Below are 27,209 nucleotides of genomic sequence, written 5' to 3' on the forward strand. Positions count from 1 at the left end.
GAGTGTGTGTGTGAGTATGTGGATGTGTGTGTTTGTTGTGGCGAGAAACCCACAAGTGCAGCCGGATATAAAAACAGCTGACACACATTAAACCATCATGCATCCTTGAGGAACACAACACCATTAACTCCTCTCACCCTCTGCACAGCTCTGCCCTTTGTAGCCGATGGAGCACACACAGTTGCCGTCGGTGCAGGTGCCGTGGCCGCTGCAAAGAGGGTCGATGCACTGCGTGACGGGGACATCACACTCGGGTCCCTTCCAGCCGCTGTAACACACACAGGAGCCCTTGTCGTACTGGCCGTTGCCGCTGCACAGCACCGGGCATGCCGCTGGAGGAACGCAGAAAGGGGGGAAGGGGGAGAGATTAAACCATGTGCTTGAGAAAGGAAAAATAATTAGCTGGCTTTTTAGTGACTCTCAAATCAGTGAAAAGCCATTAGAGAAGGGTCTAGCTGCAGAGCTCCAGGCTCGGGCCCACCTCCTCTGTCAGACCCTTTCTGGCCCGGAGTTTGAAGAAGGAAACTGTGCACGCCAGAAACAATTAGGAGATGATAGCAAGTGTTTATTAGTTTAAAATATTCAATAGAACTGTATCTTACAGTATGAAGTAACTTGTACTACACTGTAAAAGTTAATCTGTTTAATTTACGGTAAAATACTGGCAGCTGTGGTTGCCAGAACTTCACAGTAAAAAATACAGTGAGTTGGTTTTCTACTGTAAAATTAAATGTTAAAATCAGCAAAAACTGCAATTCAGACTAAGTAGTCCCTTTATTTTTAGGGTAATTGTGTCCTTTATGCTATTTCTCCCGTTTTGTACTATTCCTTGGATTACCGTAATTAAAAGCGTCTAATATGGTGATATTAAATTTTTAATTGTATGCCCTATTTCTGATGCAATTTGACAGTGTTTAACTGTAATTTCTACAAGCATTTTTACAGTGTAGCCTTAGGAGTGTGCTAAAGCTAGTGAACTAAGCTGAGCTACGGTAGCTGAGTGGCTGATGCTTCTTTAAAAAGCCCAATAACTGTGATGATAAATGAGGTGAAAAAAGGGGGACTGGAGCAGTGGAGGATGAAGAACAAGCTTGTCCACCTCTTTTCTGTTTTTTTTGTTTAAGGCATTGTGCTGTTGACATGAAAAGTGACTGCACGGTCTTTGTCTCTGTTCATCCTTTCTCTCCGTACCCTTAAAATTGCATAATCTATCAGCTTGTTCTGTATATTAATTAATTATTAAGAAATAAAAACGTAAATGCTTTGAAATATGTCTTATAAATCATTAAAAAATTAAATTAAAATGAAGGGTAATAATAGATTATGACAGAATTTTTAGTCTGTCCGTCAAAATGAAGAAAGTCTAAGGCTAAACCTCTGGGCCTGAGCTTGGAGCTCTGCGGCAGGACGCTGACGCCCACCCACGCACGCACACCCACACCCGCCTAACCCCACCAACACTCCACAGTGCAGGAGGGTGAATAGAGTGGTTAAGGGGCTGCAGAGTGGCGATGACATGAAGAGTAATTACAGGCAGAGGTAACTAAACTATTCATCAAAGCTGTCTATCCCAGGTGAGCACAGAGCCAGGGAGACGCTGGCTGGGGGAGCTGCCATTCATCATCAGTCATCTTGTCTCGGCTCCACCTAAGGCCATGCGCCATCTTACTGCTCCCTAATCCTCTCTGCTTTGCTGCGCCGAGCCCAAATGTGTCTGCTCGTCTAATTAGATGGCGGATACGACAGAAATTTTACGACGAAAGAAACACATTTGTAAGCAGCTAATACCTTTGGAGCAGTCCATGCCGTGGAATCCTGGGAAGCAATGGCACACACCAGAATTACACTCTCCGTTACCATGGCAATTGCGCGGGCACTCTTGCACTGAATCTGTGAAGAAGACAAAGTGAGACAGAGAGAGGGAAAGAGGGGAGGGGGTGAGGGGTGAGAGAGTTTGATGGCAAGCATCAAAGCATTCGATTAAATCATTGGCACCATTCATTCTTTAAGGTACGACAAATGGAGTCAAAGCGCTCAGAATCTCACAGCCACACAGACATCTAAAGCCAGTGCCCTCCTCCTAGATTCCTTGCATTGCTTTTTATTGCATTTTTCATAGTGTGGGGAGAATGCATTAAGAATCAGACATTCCTCGAGACGCCATTAGCTATCCATCATTTCCCTGCACCGTGTATCAGAAATAGGAGCGTTCCCTCGCGGTACACTAACAGTCTTGAACCCTTCTGCTGCTCCTTTACCCCTCCTCTTCCTCATATTCTGGCACTTTCTCCCTATGATTTGGTTCCTCACTCCGGCCCCACAAAGGTCATTAATACTTCATCCAGGTGTGGTTTTTTTGGTGCAACCGGGCAGATTTTAGCTGGACTGTATGTGTGTGTTTCTGGCTCTACCCACCTTCTAGTGCCTCTTAACCCACTTACAAGAAGAGAGCAGTTTGGTAGGAAGAAACAGGGTCGATGTTAATGATAAGGAGGCATTTTGAACTTTTATCCGTCCCTTCCTCCTTCCTTCTTGCTTTTTCCAGCTTCCACTCCTCTTACACAAAGCATGACTCAGTCCGATCCGCCCTGCCTTCCTCTCCAACACTTCCTCCCTCTTTTTTCTCTCCTCAGCCATTTCCCCCAAATCTAAGCCCCATGCCTCCCTCTTACCCTAATGCCACCCTCTCTTTCACTCCCCTCTTCAGCTCCTCCTTCTCCCGTCCTTCACTCCACTTCACTCCATTCTGGTTTTGCCCCCACCATTATGTCTCTCCTCCAGCTCCCCCTCTCACTACTCACTCTAATTCTGCCCTCGCCGCCTCTGCCTCTCCCTCTCTCAACTACTCCTACTGCTGAAAGCACTACCGCCAGATATTGACAGTGAAGGATTTTTTCACTCGGCTTGACTCTTTCTATCCATCCCCCTTGTTCTCACACTCATGCCTCCAACACAATTGAAATTATTTGGGGCACCGTTTCAGGTCCTAAAAACATCCGATTCCAGGGTTGCAGTGCTATTTTTTTGGATACATATTTATCCTTTTCACACATGCACAAACACCACAGAGGTGATTCTACACTCTGGTGTAATAACTTTTGTTTTTGAATGCATACTGTCAATTTGTCCTACTACGATTTGGCAAACACAAATCTTTTAACTCACTAAGCGGTCCTACCTATTTTACAATGTTGCCGTAGTTGTGTTGCTAGTGGCAACATTTTGCACATGCTGCTGGTGAGTGTTTTTGCACCCTGCGAATGTGTAAAGTCTTTGACAAATTGGGGAATAAATTTGACTAAAATGCTGCCATGTCCCTTCACCAATTTGAAAAAAACAAATATTTATGGGTGTTGTACTACTGCCTATGTTAAAAACAACATGTCGTCAAACCTAATCGACAGAAAAGCTTGTTTGCCAATGAATTCCAAAATTAAATACTTGACAGTTGAAGAATACCAGCAACAGGCACATGTTGTGAGATGGTAGCAGTTTTAAACACAGGGTTAGTGTTTGGAATTGAAACAAAATTACATGGTTAGGTTTAGGACAAAAAAACTAGCCAGCCCTACGCTAGATAGCTAGCTATCTTACCAATTCCACCATGCTTTTATCTTCATGTTACAGAAACTGAGCTGAACAAGCTAACTAGCCAGCTAAATAGCTAATTCTAACACAATTTTCAAGGATGGGTCGAGGTAATGAGTCTTAGCCTGTCACAGAACAGTATGGCAGGTCTAGGAAAAATAATGCACCTCAACCTCCTCCCTATGTGGACTTTGTGGCTCTTTATAGTGACGGTCACTTGTTGTCTCTGTTTGAGGCTAGCAGCTCGAGGCTAAATTAGTTGCTACTAGCATAGCACAACCAAATCTATGACCAGACTGACCTTACCAGAATATAGGGACCAGGTTTTGATGACAAAGAAGAATATTTGGCATAAAAAGACGATATTGATTCTTCTGCATTGATTATTATTCCTATAAGAAACCTGAGTCCGACAACGTTATACTGTGAGAGTGCAATGCTAAATCAGTGGAGTGCTCTTTTAAATCAGTGTCACTGGTAACAAATAGCTTTGTCTCTCTACTCTTTCCATCTCCTAAAAGCTGGTGCTTAATCTCATTTTACCTCCGAACCTGCCCCCCCCCCCCCTTCACCTCTTTCCCTCCCTCCACCCACGACTACAGACGCTGACTCTGTCTCACCCATGATGTTTGTGCTGAAAGAAACTGTCTCTCTCTCCCGACCGTCGTTGTAGAAGGCCAGGTGCCAGGCACCGGCGTCCAGGTACTGGACAAACACCGCCTCATTGAGGACCACAGTTTGGATGCTCCTCCTCTCCCGCGGAGACTCGACCACGCTCCACTTCTCCTTCCCGTCCAGGCGCTCCATATAGTCATACTGCGGGAGAGAGAAAGACAGAGGAAGTGCGAGGTTGAATGGAGGTGAGAATGCCAGTATGAAATCTATGATTCAACTATGAAGTGCTGCGGTGGCACTTTTTAGACTTTGAAAAATGACCAATAGTTGTATATGCAGTAAGATTAAAAGATGGGGGAAGTAAGTGTGACTGAAAATTGCCAGGGAAGCATGAAGAATGCAACACAGAGATCCGTGAGAGCTGTCATTCTTTCTGCGTTTCTGGAAACACTGCAGAAAAGTGTTTTTTACTGCTGCGTAGCAGCCACAACTTCATGCTCTTTACCAGCTCAAGTCAGGTCAGGCGGTGAAACGCTTATCCAGATGCAATTATCCCATTCTACAAATCAAATCTGCTGTTAATTGAGTAGTCTCTAATTAATAAGAGGCAGTAAAAGTTACATTACTGTGAAATTTAATTAAGTGTAAATCTTAGACTAAATTAGTTTTTTCAAACAACTATTATAATGAATCACAAATTAATTTTAAGATGTCCCACGACACAAGCGCGTTCTTTTTATGCATTCTCCGTTTTAGCCGATCAATATGAAGATAATGTGTTCCTCAATGAATAAAATTATAATTCTGTCATTAGCCTATTAGCCCCAAAGGTGTTAAAGATGTAGAATATAGTACTTGCTTGCGCTTGGTGCCAGATTTTACCTGTGCATGTGAGGGAGGCAGACCTTTGCGAATATACACTCCGAACAGGGCATCCTTGCCGAGGGAGATGTTGAACTTAAGGAATTGGGGTTGACTGAGGTGGAGCAGGGACCGCCAAAACACTCCTGGAGGGACTTCTTGGGTCACCCGCCTCCCGACCTCAATGCTGCCAGTGTCTATACTGCTGTTGCGGCCTGCCCATGGACCTGGAGCGAGGGGAAAAGAAACTGCATAATCTGTGATTATAGGCATCGATTATGGGAGTCAATAGTTAATCATCACAGTTTACTAGAAATGAGCTGCGATAAAAATTCATGGCCATTGAATAGTAGAGGACGAGCCCCATTAGCTTTGCAAACTGTGCGCCCAAAGTTTATGTTAAAATGAGTGTTGTTACATGTGACGACGGGATGCAAAGTGATTCCTTTGTGTCAAAGCCTGCAACGCTGTGGACTTTGTTGTGTGGGCTAAAAATGAGAGAGGGCTGATAGAACTGCAGGGCAGAGCTTTCCTAGCAGACGCGCAGACAGGCACGCAGAAACACACAGCATCCTGCAATCAGGTCAGTCATCTAACAGCAGAGTTGTTGGGGCCCAGACAGAAAAAGATAGTGTGTGTGTGTGTTTGTGTTCAGAATAGCGAAGAAAAATAAAAGTAACAATGAGAAGAACAACAGCAGCATCTGGCCTAGACGGCTGGGGAACACAACACAACAGTCCTCTCATTAATACAGAATACAGACACAGAGCAGCAGCCCACACGTACCTATAGTACATGCTGTGTGTGTTACAGAGCGAGATCGAGCGAGTGAAAGAAGAATAGATAGAGAACCGCATGGGGGCCTTAAAAGAGAGAAAGGAGGGGGTTGTGCAGTTGGTGTTTTACCTCGCTTCTGACTGAAACGATAAACCCAGCTCGACACAACTCAGCGGAGTGGTTAAACAGCACATACTGATAGCACAGCTAGTACTGTGTCATGAATTATGAAAATATTATAGTTGGTGTGAGCCTGTTTGGGTGGAAGAAAATCTATTGGACTGTTTTAGTATGTTGCGCACAGCAGACACAGCATTTAAAAGCCTTAAAGGATGAGGCTGGCACTATTGTATATTTTGTTCTTGTTTTCAACAAATCCAACAATGTGTTACTCTGTCCTTCAATACTTTCTGACTTTTCTACCCTTGTTTGTGGCACTCAGCTCCAAGCCAATTTGTTCCAACTGAAGACATAAATCTTTAAAAAAAAAACGGGTTAAAAATATATGGCTTTATTTTAGAAGCAAGTGCTGCATTTGTTACCAGCTGCGACAGTGTGTGGCTGTTACTGTTTTCACCTTGTGAGTCTGTGTGTGGGTGTGTGTCATCGTGGCAAAATGTGGTCCTGCAGACACTTACTGTAGTGGGAACTACCACAGAAGCACTTTTGTTGTTTATGCTGTATGACTGTCTGTGGACAGACTTTGTCGATGCGATAGCGTCAAAACCGAGCAAGATGCAAACTTTACAAGTGTGTAGTTAAGATAAATATAAAAGTGACATTTGCTGTGGTCTGAGCAAGAGTGCCCGAAGTAGGAGGGTAGGAAATAGAAAAGGGACCATTATAAATCCACACTTTATGTCCTTGGCAGTTGGTGTGATCCCATTGCAAGATAGCCTTGAGTTGAGGACTATTTTCAGCTGTGGATTAATACACATTTGCCATCCAAGTGAGTATTTACAGCACCAGGACTTGGTATGTACTCATTGTAATGAGAAAACATGATGCAAAAGTGTGGTTTTCTGATATGTTTTTAAAAGTTCTTGGACAACAATGGAGCTGTAAAGCACGGAGGAAAAAATCTTGTTTTAAATACAAAGATCAGACTTGTTAGTAGGTTTATTCATAGTCGGTTTTTGTCGTTGTTGACAGCAAGAAACAATGTATATATACACCAGCTTTATTCTTTGAGAACAGGTTATAATATCCTTCAGATCTGGGTTTTGCCTTGCAAGTCTACTTGCAGTGTGCAGATGCTTATGTGTGGGGGTGTGTGTGCTGCAGTTCATACCTCTGCCTCCAGAGGGCAGCGTGGCCACATCACTGTTGACAGGCAAGCCAGCTCCCAGTCCGTTGTTTAACACAGGGCCGTCGGATGGCTTCAGCTGCCATGTCAAACCCAGCAAGTTGATCGCTGCACACAAAGGGGATGGAGACAGAGAGGAGGAGGGAGGGACTGTGAGGACATATGACTTGAACAGTGGATCGTCTACAAAAACTGGGATAAAAACAGCCACACTTGAAAGCTCATCAAGTGCAAAAAAACCCAACACACACACAGGAGGCCAAACCTCTAAGTCTGATCTGTCATTTATACACAGCCAGTGCAGCTTTTATAGAACACCGCTTTTGTGTGAATTCATATCAATCAAAAACACTGTTAACAAAGTGGCAGGTAACCTACAGCACAAAAACCGAGGCAAATCTTACAAAACAGACAATTAAAACTCATAAGGATCCTTTTTTTCTCTCTTCTTTACCTCAACCTCTCGCAATATTCTTTCAACCTGACAGCATCTCCTGCTTTTATTTGGAAGCCTTTACACCATCTCGCAGAGAGCAAGTGACAGATTGCTCTCTGAAGAGATCGCTCTATGACTCTCTCCTTTCCCTTCTCCTCTTCTTTTGTCCTCTGTTGTGTTATTGTGTGCCGGTGGTATAAGACTGCTCCAGCATGTTCTCTTCTCACTTTGTCAGCTCTTTACTCTCCCCGCGTTCCTTCCCTCCTTAGCCTGCTGCCGAGCTACCCCCCTCATAAAAAAAAAACCAGGAGAGAGGAAACAGTATAAACTGACAAGAGAGAACCCATACTGTACACAAAAGTATAAGTTTGGTGATTCTTTTTGTGTGGAGACAGGTGTGTTTAATCGCTGCAATGCTTTAGATCCACCTCCTGAGTAGAAAAACTAACTGTAATGCATCATTCACTCACGTCTCGTGATGCATCCTTCACTCATGTGTGAATATTTAAAATATGTTATATAAAAGGTACATTGCACCTGCAACGTTGTATATATACATGAAACCGATATGCGTTTTGAAGATGCACGTGGTGTGGATGTGCTATCATGTCCGATGCATTATGTAGGTGTTTTTGCATGCCCCACATGAGCCCTGTAACACCTGCATGTGAAGCCTGGGAATCAATTTCCCCTCTTGTCAAATTCTATCTCCACTTGCTCAGTTTTTTTGCACACACAGGGATGAGTGTAAAAAGTTGCAAGAAAAGGAGATGCGGCTTTAGGAATTGCTGCCGGGGCAGACTCATTCTCACCCCCCCACCCCTCCGATGTCCCGTCTCTCTCTCTCCCCCTCTCTATCTGTTTCTTTGTTTCTTCCTTTTTCATGTTTCCTCTCTTTCTCCCCTCCCTCGCTCCTGGTCAAAGGAAAGCGCTGACACCTCGGCTGCTGCCCGGCCTCCACTGTCAGCTCTTTTTTATTTTTCATGGGGGGGCTGGTGTAGAGAACAAGAGAGACGGAGCGAGAGAAACTACAGTGTCCTTCCTCCCCCCACTGTCTCTTCTCTCTTATATCCACCTCTTGCCCTCTCCTCTCTCATCACGCTGACCTTCATCCCTTTCCGTCTTTTCCTTTTAATTCACCCCTTTTTTCTTCTTCTTTTCTTCTTATCTCTGCCTGTCCTTCCTTGTAGATAATGCGGACATGCATCCGTGCACACATTCAGGCGCACGCACACGCAAAGATGGTATCACGGGAAGCAGTCGATGGAAAGATTACCTATTGAATCAGCAGGAGACAGTAAGCAATAGTGAGTCTATTGTGACGGTGCTCTCAATCTAGGTCATCCCCAAGAACACATCAGACAGCCCCATAGTTAGCTTATTGTGTACATCTCTTCACTGTGTGTGTGTTTGAGGGTCGGTGCACATGTGCGGTTTTCCCCGAATGAGCTTTTTCTCTCCCCCTTTTTTTTTTCTTTCTCCCTGTGGTTGGTTGGGAAAAGCTGACCAATAGATGGCACTCTTACTCCTCTGCGACAAGAGCACAAAAGCCAACGCTTTGTCAACAGGTTTCTTTGCAGCAACACAAAGAGAAGGAGAGACACACAGAGAGAGAAAGAAAGACAGAGACAAAGAGAGACACTTGTTATCATTCTCTTTACAAGCACCATCCCTCATTTTAACAACACTTCTAACTTTGTTAGGGTGTAATTTTAGCCAAAATGAAACTGCTGAAATTGATGTATTTAGCTTTGTGTTGCCATAATTTTAAGCATTTTCTTTTCGGATCATAATTGCCGTAATTACTGTTTTCAAGCTGCATTGGAAGGCTTTATTAAATGCCATGCCAATAAAGCCTATCTGAATTGAATTCGACTGACAGACAGGAGGAGAAAAAGAGAGAAAGACTGACTCCTTTTTTAATCTCTGTCTTCTCACTCATGTTCATTTTAACACACAAACAGGCATGTACACACACGGAAAGATCACAGAGAAACAGGTTTAACAAGCAAACGACTCGGATTAAAAATAGATCTGTTGCTTCGAGAGGTTTTTATGTAATCTCGATGCATAATTCACAGAGGCAAAGTGCTTGCCAGTATCATCTGCGGAAGACGCATCTGAAACAGTGGCAGACTGATGAAAAGAAGGAAAAAAAAGGAGTGATGGACAGAGGGACAAGGGAGATGAAAAAGGAGGAGGTGGTGGCCCTGCTCGGAGACGGAGGTCAGGAGCTCTTGAAGAATTCGTGCCGATCTTCGGCAGAGGGGAGGAGAGAGGAACAGAGAGAATACTGGAGGACAGCGAGAACTGAGAGAATATTAAAGAACATATAAAATCCCCTGAGGATGAAAAAAAAGAGCAGGAAAACAGGCTCTAGATGATGTTGCAGAGAAGAGAGGAAGAGATGAATAAGGGCCCCTACGGATGGAACGAGGAAGGGAGAAGAAGATGGCAAGTGGAGAGGAAAGATTTAAGGGATGAGTGGCCCTGTATTCGTTGACTGGTTGGGTAAGAAAAGATGGTCGTGATTCATCCTCTGACAGTAAGTGGTTCTCAAGGCGGGCAATCAGACAGAAATACAATGCTCATGTGTAGGCTACGTGTGTTTTGGGAAATATTTATATGTCTCAGAGTTAAAGGGTGCAAATGGATTTCTGCATGAGAGGAGGAAAAAAAAGAAGAGCGGCAGAAATGGAGAAAGGTGACTTTGTAGGCAGACTGCGCACTGAGTGTCCCCTGACTGGAAAATATTGTATCATCATCATTCTGTTCTCTGGAACATGTTCCAACTCTCTCTCGTTCCTCCTCTGCGTTCTTATGTCTCTCACCCGTTTCTGCCTCAACTCAACCATATCATTGCCTATTTAAAAGGCAGCATCTCCCATTGAACCAATTGCACTGCTCCTAATTGCACCAAAGGCAGAGAATGGCCTCTTGCATGCTTTTTGTGTGTAATCTCTCGCAATGCAACCAAGATTACACACACACACACACACACACACACATACTTTTCTTTGCCATCTCCCCTGGCCGTCCTGAAAAATGCATATTAACTGTTCTAATTCACCACTAAATTAACAACTCTGACCTCAATTAGGGTGGTAATTGTAGCTGAGACCAGCCCCCCGTCCTCAACCCGGCTGCTAATTGGTCTAGGAAGTGTTTTCCGCGCTTTTCTACCTTTCTACCCCCATCTCCAAGGCCCTCATTTAACAAGGAGGTGGACACATTTTGTTGTCCAAAACAAACACACGCACCAAAAGCAGCCACTTGAGAAAACGCACACTTTCTGTGTCTGCCTCTATCACTCGCACCTTTCTCTCTATCTCTGCGGCAAAGGGGCGCAGTGCTAATATGAAGGGAGAGGAGGGGAGAGAAGCAGTGTGCTGCCTTAGGATCTCAATATTCAGGCCATTTGGGATATTTCTTTGAATTTACCACACAATATCCACTTATGTAGTCTATAAATAAAGCAGCCTTCTCTCTCAGCTAAGTTTTGAAGGCGCTGCTTGCTGAGATCATTTAGAGTCTCAGACAGAGGGACGGGGGCGGCGGTTGGCTGCTGCCCTTGGGGGTCATAGACACTGAGAGAGACAATTTGTCTGCTTCTGTGTGTGTATGCATGCTTAAAAATCGCACTGTATTAACAACAAGTGCATGTTGGCACGTGCACGGGCGCACACACTGCAACCCCCGACGGGACCTCCTCACCCAGCTGATGCAACTGAACTGTAATTGACTGCAACACAAAAGGTTATGTGAGTTTTTCTCGCAGCTCCCACCTGCAAAACAGTGTCTAGCAGAGAGGAACGGCAACTCACTCAATCACACAGCAGAAATGGCTTCCTTATTGGCACTGAAATATTGAGACGGCCCCGACGCAGATGTAGCCGTGTGTGCATGTGTGTGTGTGTGTGTGTGTGTGTGTGATGGGCTAAATGAAAAGAGATGTGAATCTGAGTGATGTCCTCCTTTCTGAATCCTCATTTCCTCTTCAGATATCTCTACCCTGACCCCACCCCTCGCTGCTCTCCCCTCCCTGTGCCTTCTCTTCTCCACATCAACCCACTCTGCGTCGTCTCATCCCTTCCTACCTCGGTCCTTTCCCTCTCATCGATCTGTATTAGAAACAGGATATGAGGAACTATGCTATCTTATCACAGATCAGAGAGTGAGGGAGAATGAGTGAGGAAGAAAGACGGAGGAAGAGTACGCTCTGGAGGCCAAGAGACTGAGAGAAAATGAGAGACGGAGAGAGGAGAAGAGAGGACAGTGTTTTTTTTTTCTTTCACTTTGCCATCATCCATCTCCTGTTTCCAACACAGGACTAGTGAAGCACCATGGGCCTAATTGGACTAACGATTGGGCCCAGATAAGACCCGCGCTAATGAATAAATGAATGAGGAAATAAATGAATGAAATGAGCCCATGCAGGCTAATGCACGCACTCAGCAATGACGTAAGGGAGCCTGCAGATTCATGCACACATCATATATCCTGCAATGCACGTACAGAAACGCGGGTATACAACCATAAAGTCAAAGGATGAACACTGATGTGCTGTCTGAACAAGTGTGCACCCTGCTTTGCATCACCTGGCCAGCACAGATGACCCATTTATCCCTCTGGTGCAGATGGTATAGCACCTTGTGCCCCGGTCCTGGACCATGCCCTGCCCTCTTCCTGGACCAGCAGCGTGCGGTAAGATCCTAACCTTTATCAGTGCGACAGGCCCTGCTGCTACGGACACACGCTCCACGTCTGATCCTGATGCCCAGGTTCCTGCATTCACCATATGTCCTCACCTCAGTGCACATGCAAGCGCACACACACACACAAACACACCAAACGTATATGGACACACTCCCACACTGGCATGAGCGACACATCCTGACCTCTAGCTGTTCCACCTTGGATCGGCAGAAGGGAAGCCACATGCAGAGTGAGAGGGGACTTTGGGGTCAAGGAGCTGGCTTTGGAAAGCAGCCACATAGAGACACCTGCAGGGCCGACACAACTCAAGCAGACAGTCCACACACTCAAGGGCTCCCTGTTTGTGTTTCTTATTTAAGAAGGCAAGAGAAAAAATGAATCAATTATACTATGAAGAACTTGAACAACTTTTCTGCTCTATTACTACAAGCACGTATTGAGGCAGAGGTCCCTGAACTCTGGGTGAGGACTCTCTAAGGTGCTGCAAAAACACACTTCTGCTAAAATTCTGCTGATTTATGTTTAATCTTTTTTTAAGTACAATAATTAATAGCTTCACTTCTGCAGGTGTTTAAAAACTATTAAAATAAAACAATTATAGATGAGAATATCATTCATTTTGCCTGTGATAATGGGTCGCTCGAGTTAAATTACAGGGGAGAAAAATGTGAAAATCTGCTTTAAAATAAAAAGAACTATAAAAAATGTTAAAAACTTTTACACATAATCAGCATCGAATTTGGCTTTTCTCACCATTTTTCTATTTATGTTCTATTTTCAGAAGTGTCTGCTGAGGATGTGGTTCCTAAAAAAAGGCCAAAGATTAGAAAATCTTTTTTTATTTTTAAATCTCTAAAAAAAAAAAGAAATCTGTGTTGAGACTCCCAGAGGGTCAGAAAGTTTAATCTGATGATTAAAATAAGGTTTGAAAAAAGAGAACAAAAGTCATATTTCTGCTTTGAAAACAAATGATTTTCAGATTTTTTAAAAAACTATTATTTTTCTATTGTGAAATAAAGAATAGCTTCACCTCAGATAAGTATTCAAATATAACAATCCAAGAAGGGAACAACACTCGCAATTCTGAATGGTTGCAAAAAGAAATCACACTTTCTAACTATAATATTTGCAATATTATAAATGATGACTTCTTTAAATAGGGAGTGGCTGGAAGTCTGCCTCCAATCACAATCAATTCCTCATGTGCCAGTAGAAGGCACAAATATCAATTTACTACACATAAATCACAAATATCATGTTGAAGCTAGAAAAGTAAAACATAAAATGTACAATTAAAGGATATATTCTTAAAAAATAAATGCCTTTTGACCTCCGAATATTAAAGATGACCTTTGTACCTATAGGGAAACATTTAAGTTGGAAGTGCAACTCTGAGATATTCCCTGGGATAATAACACTAGTAGACATTATTTCACGTTAAAGGGAAAATCTAACAATAACATATAAATAATAAAAAGTCTGACACATAATCAGCAATGCATTTGCATTTTCTCTCCATTTTTATCATCATGTTCTATTACTGGGAGCATGTGCTGTTCCCAAACTCCATTTTGGGACCCCCCAAGAGGTCGCAAGATAAAGCTGAAGGGTTGTGAAATGATTAATAAGATAAGGTTGATGAATAAAAATCACATTCTGCTACAAAAACATGTGACTTTTCCTGTGCTTTGCTTTCTTTATTGTGACATAGTGAATAATTCCATCTCTAGTCTCTGTAAAAAAGCTATTCAAATCCAAAAGGGGAACATTACTTTTTGGTTGAATGCTCACAGATGAGGCATTGCTTAGCTTTTAAAATATGAAAATAAATTGGGAACCACTTCGCTTTTACACTGTCCATGCAGGAATTGTCAAATGCATTAATCTGTGTCTTTTATTAGAAACATTTAATTGGCGGCATGGTGACATAAACTCTGGAGGGAAATTATGATCTAGTCCTTTAAAAAGATTTTTTTTTTAAAAAATCAGTGTGATGTGATAATTGTCTCAGGTGTTTTGAAAATTGGCTCCCCTTTCTGATTGGTTGTCTGGGGTTGTAGTATAAAGATGTGTTGCTTCACATTGTAATTTTCACATAAATGTTGAAAAGCCTATGACAGAAGTGTTGCATTTGTAATATATTCATTGCTGACAATGTGAGAGAATTCAACATTTACTTTCTTATTGTTTTATTTTTCTATGCACCTGTCTTCCAGGTGTGCCTTGGATAACACCCTGAAAACAATCTGGTTTAATTAAATACAAAAGAAAAAGAGAAAAAAAGAAGAAGCTCATTTTCAGGTTCATACTGCATCTTCACATGCTATAATGTTAGAACAAAACAAAACACAACAACTTTATGTTTCTCACACTGCCCATTGCTGCTACTCCTTTATTAAGTCTTTTTAAGCCTCCTGAAAAAGTCTATCTTGCTCTGATTGGTCCGTGTTTCAGGGTCTTCCACATTCTGAGCTGTTGATGTCTATGTACCTTACATCCTTGTAACTGGGGGAATGACTGTAACACTTTTAACTATGAAAAATTAACCAATAAAAGCTTCAAACTGCAATCACCATTAAAGTTTTCCCTGACGTTAGCATGTAGCTACATATAGCTGTAGAATGACTGTAATGGAGTGAATCAGTGGTCCTTTCCATCATGAAAAATCACCTGAAAAACTACACAATCAAACATGTTCCTGCAGGAATGTGATCCAAAACTGAGCAATGAAAATGAAAGATTTCCCTGATGTTAGCATATAGCCTGCAGCAGTGGATGCAGTGTAAACAGTGCCTTGAGCAGATGACCCTTTACATAAATCGATCCTAAGTTGACATTGAAAGTGTTTAGGTAGAAAAAACAGCTAATACTGACTACTTTTACATATAAAAACATAACAAATAAACTGCATTATTTGAAACTTTGGCCATGTCTAATAGGAACATCTGACACTGTAACATTAACCCTCCTGTTATGTTCGTTTCTCAGGAGCAGCAATAATGTTCATGGGTTGATTTGACCTGGGGCATGTTTAATTATCCAAAATTGTCAGAAACCAAAACATCCCAATAAACATTGCTTAAATTTCATTAATAACTCTATTACTAACCATTTAAATCAATATTTAATGCAATGGTGTTCTTTACCTCTCACTGATCATGGTTCAATGAGGACAATTAACTAGTTTTTCATTTAAAAAAATGCACATCAAAACTTTTTTTTATGTACATTGGAAAGACCTACATATAAAATGCAATGGTTGTACATGACATTGACTTTTTAAAGATTATTTTTTTGGTATTTTTCATGCTTTTATTGAAAGTGACAGAAAGGGGGTGACAGAGGGGAAGACATGCGGCAAAGGGAGATCAGGCCGGATTCGAACCCAGCTCTGCCGCAGCAAGGACTCAGCCTTAATGGTAAGCGCTCTACCAGTGTGAGCACTGACTTTTTAAAAATGTTATTTTACATTTTAATTTTTCCTCTTACTAATACTTTTATCTATTTTCTTTTTTTTTAGATTTTTAAACTTTGAAATGGGTCAATTTGACCTGCAACATATAACAGGAGGGTGAAATACATGATAGAAAATAGGTAAAACATTATTGGGTCCCTATAAAGAATTACATTGGCAGTGCAGTGTCTTTCAAATTCTGATTAATGACAAAAAGAATGTTTTTTTAAAGGAAAAATTCAGACCTCTTTATTAGAATGATAGCAAGCATATTTTGGTAGAGCTATATATCTTTGCATGGTAAAAACCATTAACATGTTATTATGTAAGGGAGCAGTGATATGAATGCACTGAAGTGAGACACTTATAAGCGGGAAGAATGGGCAGTAAGCGATTGTGATCAGTCTGGTACAGCGAGACAGCAATGATGGATGGAAAGCGGTCGGCTTAGAGGCATGAAGGTCACACTCGATGACAGTGTGTGTGTGTGTGTGTGTGTGTGTGAGCCTGTTTAATCAATAGACAGGGGAGCTGAGAGTAAGACTAAAAATACATTGTGTCTGTGTGTGCGCGTGCATGTGTGCGCTCTCATTCATCAGCGGTGACAATACCATGTGGAGTTTGCCACTGTGCCCGACAAATTCAGCCATCACACACACGCACACATTCACACGAAACACCCCTGCAAAGGTGACACCGGCGCCCGCAAGCAAGTTTACTCATTGCAGTCAAGGGCACACCTGTGTGTGTGTGACAGTGCACGTTTGTGTGAAAAACAGTGCACCTGGACTCTGACACGTCCTTCATCTTTCATCTATGTATCAAACCTCCTCTTGCTACCCACAATGCATCTCTTTTTCTGTCTCTTTTTGTACGTCTTCCGTCCTCTGAGACATCAGTCTTCTCTTTTTATCCGTTCTTCTGTCGTCATCCCCCTGCTCTTGTCCTCCACAGTCCTCTCTGTCCTGTCCTCTCTCTGTCACACTCCCTCTGTTCTCCGCTCGCTGTGATCAATTAGGAGACATTAGTCCCACAGATATTCCAGGTGACAGAACCTCAGGAGGCCACGCTCTCCTTCATCTCTCCTCCTTCTGCCTCCCCTCAGTTTCTCCTCTCCACACCAGGCTGTCTTGTCACTCCTGCTCCTCCTCCCTGTCCTTCTTTTCTGAGCAAACAACAGACCTTGCTCCTCTCTTATACCCACTACCCCCCCCCATCCCCAATCTCGCTGTCTCATCCCTTACGGCACCAACAGTGACATATCAGCCTCAGCCCTCCTCTCCTCCGTCTTCCCCAGTCATCTATCCTCCTTTTTCCTCTTCCCTTTATGTTTTGGCTACATGCTGACAGTGACGCATCTCCCTTCTTCCCCTCTGCCCTCTCTGCTCCAACTCTATTCCACCTCTTTTCTTTTTTTCCTCTCCCTTCGCCTCCCTCTATCTCGCTCTCTCCAGGTTGCCGTTCACAATGACGGACCTGTCTTCCCTCCTGTATGCCAACCGTTCACCTGTATCCTAGCAACCACCTCTCCTTTGGCTCTGGTGCTCCATGCGGAGCAAGCAAACAAGACGCCGGGGGAATGAAGAACAAGCACTCTCGTTTATCCTCCTCCCTCCATCCGTTCAGTCATTCCTTCACACGTAAAGACGAGGCCATACTCCGCTGGAGTTGGGAGCTAAACACTTTAACTAGAAAAACTCTCTTTCTGCCCTCAAAATAAACTCTCTCAAACTTATAGAAATGCACAGCTGCACATGCTTATTCCATGTTGTGCATCTATGTGTGTTTATCTCATCTCCGTGGCTCCACACTAACAGTAGGCTACAGTGAATAAGCTTCAAAGAGATATCATCTACTGCGGCCCTGAAGCACGCTGAGTCCAGCCTTTCTAAAAGGTTCTCAGTGCGCACGCATACATGTGTGTGTTTCTGGAAGATTGTCGCGCAATTTCTGAAGCTTTTTTTATGGTCTTGAGAAAAGAAAAGAAAAAAACATTTGTTTGAAGACCAGCACGCCCTGGAAGAAGCCGTGCAAACAGACACTTGCATTGTTGCACACACATATCCTGTAAGGTACGTCGCAGGGAAGGACTGCGCACACACCTACACGCACACACTCGTGCACAAAAAGAAAAGTGCTGTTCAGGCACATGTGTCCTGGTGTAATTTATGAGTGGGCTCCTGGGCGGACGCCTCAGAGGGGTCCTCTTCACGCTGCATGGCTCTGGGTGCTCTGCACAATCCCCCCAGTGAGTGTTGGGCTCTCTCACACACGCACACACACACACACACACACACACACATAACACACAAACAAGGAACCACAAAATCCCCCTTATGAGCAGTGAACTCTTCCGACTGAAACTCGCTGCACGATTAACGCTACAAAAAGCTAGGTAAACACAAGGGTTTCAGGCTTGGCAGCACTGCTACAGCTCTGTTCAGCACAGACAAAACACCAGAGCAAAACATTTCCTTACAGCAGCTGAAAAAAGGGCCCCACAGTTAGCAAAAGTAATACTGTAATAACAATAAAGCACCATTTCAGCCTTGTGCAGCTTACCGAATTATAGCCACTTGCACAATTAAGTTTGGTGGTAAAGCACTGACGTTTGGCATATAATAAAACAGTAAATATACAGAAAGTGGAGCTTAAAGGAAAACTTATTAGAATCTCCTACTCCTCACTGAATCCCATTCAAAAAAATGCAACAATTTACTGTATAGTATATTTAAACTGTATTAGGAATGCACGCTTAGCAGGGGGGTCATAATGGGAACAAAGGGTTCTAGGGTCATAGGTTCCCCTGCTCTATATAGCAGATAGGAACATTAAAAAAAGGTTCCCCAGCTCTGTATTCGCTCAATATGATACTGGCTATAGGAGGAACCCATGACCCTGGAAACAGAATCCTGGGAACATATGACCCTGGGAACATAGTGCTTTAAAAACATAGAACCCTGGGAACATAGGACACTGGGAAAAATAGTGCAATAAGAACATAGAATCCTGGGAACATAGGACCCTGAGAACATAGAACCCTGGTAATATAAGACCCTACGGACCTAGGACCTTGGGGATATAGGACCCTGTTGACCCTGTTTAAGAACTTAGGACCCTTGAAACAGATCCCTGGGAACAAAAGACATTTTGAACTTAGGACCCCAGCAACTTAAAAATTTGGGAACACACAGTAGGATCCTGCATGCAACATAGACACACTCCTCTAATCAGTCTCCTTTTAGCTATAAATGCACCTAGATGTCATTAACAAGCGAATGCAAACAATTATTATTACAGACAGGCAATACTGTTAACACGCTGTACGTATCTGGCAAGTACCCAGATGGTGCACTAACACTGATGTGGTGGTAAAAAAAAAATCTGAATAAGGCAAGCAATTATGTTCTCGGAAATACACACATTTCTGAATTATTTTCCTCATTAGTTCCTTATCAGCTTAGCATTATTATCAATTACATGTCCTGATGAAAACAAATATTTGTGTCACTGCAGCCCCGAGTGAGCCCTATATTGCTGATAAAATAAGATGATGAAGGTTTTGGTAAGTCTCTTTGCGCCTCTACATCCCTGCCCTCAAGTATCAACGAGGAGTCTTCCTTCCTCTCCCCACTCCTGTTTTGCGGCTCCATATGTGGCTGTCCAGCACAGTGTGACTGTGTAAAGCTCAGGAGAGGATGGATCTGTCTGTGCGCCCCAGGCAAGGGGCCTTGATCTGCTCTGGAGGACACACACACACCGCTCTCAAGGGCACTCCGAGGGGGTACACAAAGCACACACAAATATGAACACACAGGCACAGACTTGAGTGCACATATGCAATTTGGACACATCCAGGCGAGCAAGCTGAGATGCATAAAGCACAGAGATTACTCAGTCTGGATGGGTAGATGGATGCTGATGTATATATAAATATATATATACATTTATAAATAATGTAAAATTATATTAATAATGTATGCAGGGGAGATAAGGGGGGTTGCTCTTTCTGCTGATGCCACTGTTTCCTAAGATCCCCCATCTGTTGACTCTGGTCTCTGGGGTAAGAGGCCAATCAAGGGCTCAGTGACACATCTGCCTCCTCATGCACACTTACACACACACACCTACAGACACACAGACACATACATTTTTCTCTTCCTCCTCTTTATATTGTCCATCCCACACACACACGGACACACAGGTCTGCATTCTCTTGTCCAGTGAGTGAGGTCAAGAGGGGATAAAATCCTCACCCACACACGCTCCTACACACTCTAAGAAATGCGCTCTCTCTCTCTTCACGACAGATCCACCAATAGACAGCCATCAGAATCTCCTCCTGAGGTGCTCGGTAAGTGCTCTCCTCTGAGTATCTGCCATTCCCTTTAAGTATGACTATCGCGCATTGGCTTCAGATCAGTGAAAAACATCCACTTCCCTGCCGGGCGTGTTAGGGATTCCTCTCTTAACTGATACCTGTTCAGGGAAACATCCCCAGTATGCTGTAGTGCGTATCCCTGTCTGTCTGTCTGTCTGGCTGGCTGTCTGGCTGGCTGTTTACTGATGCTGAGTGGAGGCCAGGGCTCCTGCTGAGTCTGATTTTGACAGTGCAGCGCGAGGCTACAGTGACAAAGCTCACACCTCGAGAGTCTGCTTTGTGTACAACGGGCTGTTAGCTAGACACTTTTTCAGCTGCGGTCCGGGATGAATACAAATTAGAGCAAAGTTCATGTTTTATGGGTCAGAGAGAAACAAACAAGGCTAACCAAGCTGAAATAAGAGAGATATTTACTGTATGTGTGACCAAGCGTGTGTGCATTCAGAGGTAGTTCTCCAAAAATAAAAAATGTATTGCCCATTAACTCCTCTTTAAGAGAAACCATCTAATTAAGACATAGAATGTAATTAATCCTCTTCATGAATAATACTTGATGGCTTACCGATGAAGTAGGACAGTAGGATGGCCAGCAGGGCAGCAGCTGCGATGGCTGTCACCGCGGCACATTTCCAGCTGCAGTACTTGGACGGCTTCTTTAGCTTGAAGGCTGAGCGGGAGAAGGTGTTTCTGGGTAGCAGGCGAGGGGGCGGAGAGTACACCGTTCCCGAGGTCAGGGGGTAACCGGGGGAGGAGCTACTGAAGAGAGGGGTGGTCCCTGACGACGTCTTGAACAAGAAGTGCCTGAAGAGGAAAGAAAAACACACAGAAAGGTCATTCCACAGGTTAAAAAAACATAACTTTTGAAATAAGTGGGGAAAAAAGCGAGGTAAACATGGAGCACATTCAGCAGCCTATCAGAGTCTAGATGACCGGGTCACATATGTGCAAGCTTCTGTCCAATTTCTCTTTCCGATGAATCCTTCCTGCCATATGGGTTTGAACATCCTTGAACTGATTGTGTCTCCAATTCAGCCTGTTCCAGTCCAAGGTCTCTTTTTAACCTCCACCTGCTCTACTCTTTTTTCCCCCCCTCTTCGATTCCCTCGCTTCGCCTCCGCTCACCCCACTTACGATGCGCCTCGTTTCCGCTCTCAATGGCTTCAGAGGATCACTGCCGTCACCCTTTCCTGTCCTCATTGCCCTCGTGAGGTCAGAGCTCAGAGAGAGGATAAAAGAGGGATTTGAACCATCATCCCTTTGCTCATATTACCCATTATCCTCTGATATCGCTGCACCTGCTCACCCAACGTGTCTCTTTCGCCGCGCTCCCTCCCCTCCACTTCCCATTTCCAATGTTATCATTTTTCTTCACCCTACTGCAGCTCCACTCCATCTCACATACATTTTAAAAGCATCTCTTTTCTCTCATCACGTCTTCCTTCATTCACTCCGAACAGTTCCCTCCCTCCTTCCTTCTTTTCAGAATTATTTTCTGATGTGACCTTCAAGGAACATTGTTGCCATGGTAAGAAAATGAAATATTGCACTTTAGAAGCTTTTCAAGGACACAGTAGAAAAAAAGGCCTTTGTGACATTCTTTTGCGACACACACTGGGAATAAGGAGCCGCCCATGCACAGACTCCAGGTGGTATGACAGAAGAAAGCCCTCAGGTGAGTGCCACAGATCAGAAGCGAGGTCACACCATGGCCTCAAAGATAACTGAGGAGAGCGAGTTTTTGTCTGCTCGTCTGGGTTGAACTTGCTTATTTGTGTGTTTGTGAGTGTGTGCAGGTGTCCATGCTCTCTTTCTGATCTTTCTGAAATGAATACATTCTTGCAAAGTCAGAACATTCTGTCTTGCCTTCACGTCTCCAAAAGGCTGTTTCCATTTCAGATGGTTGAACAATAATTGTTGTTGCTATGACTTAAGTCTAGTTTGTGTAGTTTTATCCATAATTTATTGACAATGAAACAGTTTGCTATGATATAAGTAGTTGCTGAGATATGGGAACACATCGACATTGTTACCACATAGTCCAAAGGTGCAAAAAATGAACATGATAAGACCAAATACTGGTAAAAACAAATCATTCCATACCAATAACAAACATAATATGGATAATGATATTGATATCTGGATAATGATCATTGCATTCTTCCTCTTTTGCTTTCCACACAGACTATTTATCTGCATTCAACCACAGCCTGCTCCAAAGTGATTGGTCAATACGACTCTGACTACAAATGCACTGCAAAAAAAAACAGAAATCTTGTCCCGTTGACTACAGATTCTGCATTTATATGTAGAATCTGTTTCTAGAGATTAGTTGAAACAGGAAGTCAGTGTAAGTTTGTGCGATGAGTCTCTTAAACAAGTTATTATGGAAATACCAACAACAGCATTGTTATCAGCTGTTCTCAGCCATCATTGACAGATAGCTAATACTTTTTATATTGCCAAATGTTGTTGATTTAAAAATGACAACATTCTTTGCTGCTAAATCTTGGATGCAAAGATTCTGTTCCAATGCTAACATTTTTATGGGCTCATTAGTTTCATGTTTGCAAACCTAATTGTCTAATGTTAGCTCTTCGCTAACATTGGCTCAAACACTGGCTGAAGTTGCTACATCCACCTCTTACTACCTTGATCTGACTCAAAGTTTATCTGTTGTCAGGAAAAATGAAGTATTAACTTACTGTTCACTATCTTCTAACCTCCTTTGTAATCTTTGAGCTTTGGGAGGATTGCAGAAGTCATTCCAAATAAAGAGGCGAAAGTCCAAGTAAAGCCATGAGTCATAAGTTAAAGTTGTGTATTCTTTGACAAGTGGAGTCAAGTCTTAAGTCAACACATTAGTGACTCAAGTCTGCCTCGAGTCCCAGACTTGTGACTCACATATAGAGTCCTCAGAAGTGAAGTAAAACAAACAGGTGAGTGTGCACAAATGTGTGTCAGTGTTCTCCTCACTGTCTCTTTTATTCAGACTGGGCTAGTAGGGCCAGTGATGCTGACTGCTTTTTTAAAATATTGCTTAATTGCACTTCCCTGTGTGCTCTCCTATCCGTTTGATGTATTTAATAACTGCTGTTTCATAACAGCGTGTCTGTACATGTGTCTTCCCTTCTAAAAACAGTTGGTTAAAGCAGGTGATGTGCTCAGAGCATGAAGATTGGTTTCGGGTGCACCGCTCCACTCTCTATCAATTATTCAACCAGTCTGTGTGCTCTGTCTCTCTCTTTCTCTCTCATCATCTCATGCCACTGATTGTTGTTGGAGTGGTATCCTGCTGGATTCTTCTCTTTTTTTCATCCTCCACCTTTTCCTTCATATTCCCCCTTTACCTGTCAGGTACGCTGTGTGACACCGAGGAAAATAGGGGAAGGAGGAAAAAAAAGTTGTGAACCCCCCCTCCCTTCTAGATGGATATAGACTGAATGAGCACGAGGACATGGCAAGCAAAGAAATATGAGGTTATCATCTAAAAATACCAGCCTCTCAGTGTCACAACCATCAATTTTAATATGCATGCATAAATCTACCGCTTCCAAATGCAAGAATGCACATGTTTATATGCACAAACACACACAGTCCAAGGTCAACCAGCATGTGTCTGTGCTTCAACTCATTTTCACAGCCACTCTGTGATGGCAAGGCCAGCGGTAATTAATTACAATACCCCTAATGTGTGTGTGAACGCAAGGAGAGGGGGGGAGCCGGTCAATTACTTGCTTTCCATGCGACACAATGCATACCATTTCATGTGCTGGTATGCATTTGAACGCGGGCACAGAATTCATTTCATTTCCTGGCTTTGTTGTTTGTGTGCAGAAGCGCCACTGTGCGCATGGTGTGGGATGGGAATATGTCTATGGGCCATACTAATTACGAGTAGGAATGGAAAGTGTCTAATGTGCTCTGGGGAGGTAATTGACATTGATTTATGTTGCGGAGGACTATGGAGGGGTTCTATCATAGCAGGCAGCCAGCAATCACAATTCTGTATCATTAGGCTCGCGTGTGTGTTTGCTTGCATGTGTGTCTGTGTATTTGTGTGTGAATATTGTGGGATTTTTGACAGTGGTCCAGCATGGAAACGTCACACATAATTAGAGAGAGCTGACAGAGACCCCCCGCCCCCCCTCCCGCCCCCCCTTCTTCTCCTGAACTGCCAGCAGCACCCCCTTCTCAAGTCTAACCAATGCTACCTTGCTGTCATGCATCCTGCCTTACACATGCAGCACTCACACACACACACACACACACACACACACACACACACACACACACACACATACTCATACATGCAGAACAAGCAAGCACTAACTCACACACTGACACACATTTGCACAGACTCAGCCCACCCACGCACAAACAATAAAAATTCATGTGGGTTTTCTTTCATGAGTTTGCCCTGTACGTGCTGCTAAACATTTAATTTGCATCCTGGCGGAGCAAAAAGTGACATAAGAGAAGGAGGAGGATGGAGGGGGAGGCTATAGATTAGAAGACAGACCGTCAGGAAGTGAGGATGTGTTTTCACACCATTCCAACCCTGTTCCCCATTGAGAGAAAAGAGGACCTGGACAATTAACCACAGAACAGAGAGCATGCTGGGTAATTAGCAGGAAGTCAAAGCTCGCATTCCCCTTGAGCGAACGAGCACACACGCTTTTGCAAGCACACACGCGCGCACTCTTCATTTTCTCAGCTCTCACAAACATGTGGTTGCTTCGGATAGCACTCTGAGAATAATCATCAGAGGTAGAGAACAATTAGCGGAGGTCGACTCGGTATGGGGGTGACTGAAAAACGGTCAGATCTGAGAATGAAACAAAAGGCTCAGGGAGTGGAGGATGCTCAGGGATGGCGTCATGAGAATTGTTCCCTGCTACAATTGTAGGAAACAACAATCGGCAGATGGACGCAGTATAATGGGCATTCATTTGCTGAGTGTTGCTTTGAAGGAAGGACATGGAACAATTCTGAGGCTGAGTGATATGTGAAAAAAGGCAAAATTATACAACGTGTCGTCTGGTATTCAACTATCCAGAGATGCTGTTATGAATTTCTTTACATTACAGGAAAAATGTACCCAACAGTGTTAAAGGAAGGCGCCCCACGTCACCTGAAATAAACTACCGGTATACGTCTGCTAAAATCACAGGATTTTACTACATTTTCATGACATATAATATTAGGCTGATTAAGCTTTGGGGAAAATGAGCACACACCTATTTAATGAGTGAGGCGATTGTTAATCATCATGCGTCAGGAGGATCTGTCTGATAAAACTCAGAAAGTCATTGATTGATTGATCCTTGCAATAATTAATCAGTGCAGCATGTTGGAATGTTGCGACAGTCAGTCTGATAATCACCTGTTGGGTCCAATAGAGTCTGCACTGAGTTGAAGTTAGTTTTGAGTTCATACTATCCAGCAGGACTCAATGACAGCGACAAGAAGTGTATTGCATGGAGAGCAAAATTGCATGAAGTGGAGCCATGGGGTTCTGTAGTGTAGCTGCTCTGCCAATTCGGACTGGACTAGTGTGTGGTATGACTTAAGCAAAAGGAGCACAGTCAGTAGTGCAGGAGTGGTTACATTTGAAAAGCAAATAATCACTTCACATGGTCAATTTAGTAACTGTACTGGTCCCTAAACTTAACAAATTAAAGTAGAAATAGATCGTATTTCTTAGGATATCATACAAACTGTGCTGCAGAAGTTCAACAAAATAAAATCAAAATTAATAAAAAAAACACAAATCAATTCATTTCCATACATTTTCCTGATTCAATTACCACTATCGCCAGTCATTCCCACAAAGTGAACAATTTTATGCAGATCCACTTTGTTTCAACTAATCTGATTCTATCCAAGTTGCAGAAGAGAACCATGAAGAGCAAATAGTGATAATACTGCTTTTTATCAAGCACTCATGATAAATAAGTATTTGTACATTTTATATACTGTATTATTACTCGAATTTAATATCGAATTACATTATGTGAAAGGCTCATTATGACTTGTTAAGGACTTGAAACTAAAAGACTTGAATGCAAAGACTTGAGAATTACATATATATATTTGATATATACTGTATGAATGTTGTTCAGAGCCGAGCATAAATCTTGTCTCTGCAGGCAATTCCTTCGTCTTCTTCTCCGCCCCCTGTGGTTCCCACAGGTAGCATCTCCGAATCTGTCCCTGCAGTAATGCATTTGAAAGTAACCTATAGTGCCCCCCACCTACCCCGCCCTCTGCTGCTTCTTCCAGATAAATTGAGATGCTGCAACCCTCTCAGTGATCTTATTTCTCCCCCAGAGCTGTGGCCTGGAGCGTGGGGAGCAGGGGGTGCAGGGGAATGTCCTGAGATCACAGAGAGAGATTGAAACTGGCATCAGCTAGCCAGGAGGCTCCAAGGGACCGATTGGAAATCAGGTGTTTTCTCGCAAAATGCTTCAACACATGTACACACATGTGCACTCGCATGCGCACACCACACAGAGATGCATTCTCTCTGTCTAACTCTTGCACACACACACACACACACACACACACACACACACACACACACACACACACCAGCAGCCATCTATAGTCATTTATCTCACACTGGTAAATGTATCCATGTTCTACGGGCCCCAATCTCCTTCTCTGCCTTTCTATCTTCTCTCACACACACTCCCCAAAACCATCTCCTTCAATCACCACCTCTCTCCATTCCTCTCCCTCTCTCTCCCTCTTTATCTCTCCCTCCACTACCGTAAACCATTCCTTTCCACTGCACCCCACCCCACCCCCACCCCCCTCTCTCGCTCTCCGGACTTATATTTCTCTGCTATATCACCTCACCCCCAACCCTCGTCTATTCCTATCTCTCTCTTTCTCTGCCAGTCATCCAAGCCCTGGGGTGTTCTTAGGTGATCAATCTTCATCCTCTCAGGGCTGTCACACTATCGGGTCAAGCCAAAACACACACACACACACACATGCGCACACACATTTACTATAATGAGCGGACAACAAAATGCCAAAATTTACATATGACTACAGTTGGAAAGCAGTC

At 43.3% G+C, this 27,209-nt stretch overlaps 1 protein-coding gene across 1 annotated transcript in view; it reads right to left on the minus strand.

Moving 5' to 3' along the window:
* tenm2a (teneurin transmembrane protein 2a) overlaps nt 1–27,209 on the minus strand; it is a 251,764-nt gene that overhangs the window by 39,439 nt on the left and 185,116 nt on the right. The window contains exons 7-12 of the mRNA XM_059345574.1: nt 20,697–20,935; nt 7,133–7,255; nt 5,086–5,291; nt 4,209–4,404; nt 1,789–1,890; nt 138–332 (exon numbers count right to left, since the gene is read on the minus strand). Of these exons, the coding sequence (XP_059201557.1) occupies nt 138–332; nt 1,789–1,890; nt 4,209–4,404; nt 5,086–5,291; nt 7,133–7,255; nt 20,697–20,935 (1,061 nt within the window). The remainder of the gene's footprint in view (nt 1–137; nt 333–1,788; nt 1,891–4,208; nt 4,405–5,085; nt 5,292–7,132; nt 7,256–20,696; nt 20,936–27,209) is intronic.

The sequence above is a fragment of the Centropristis striata genome, chromosome 12, assembly GCF_030273125.1.
Source record: "Centropristis striata isolate RG_2023a ecotype Rhode Island chromosome 12, C.striata_1.0, whole genome shotgun sequence".
Taxonomy (NCBI): domain Eukaryota; kingdom Metazoa; phylum Chordata; class Actinopteri; order Perciformes; family Serranidae; genus Centropristis; species Centropristis striata.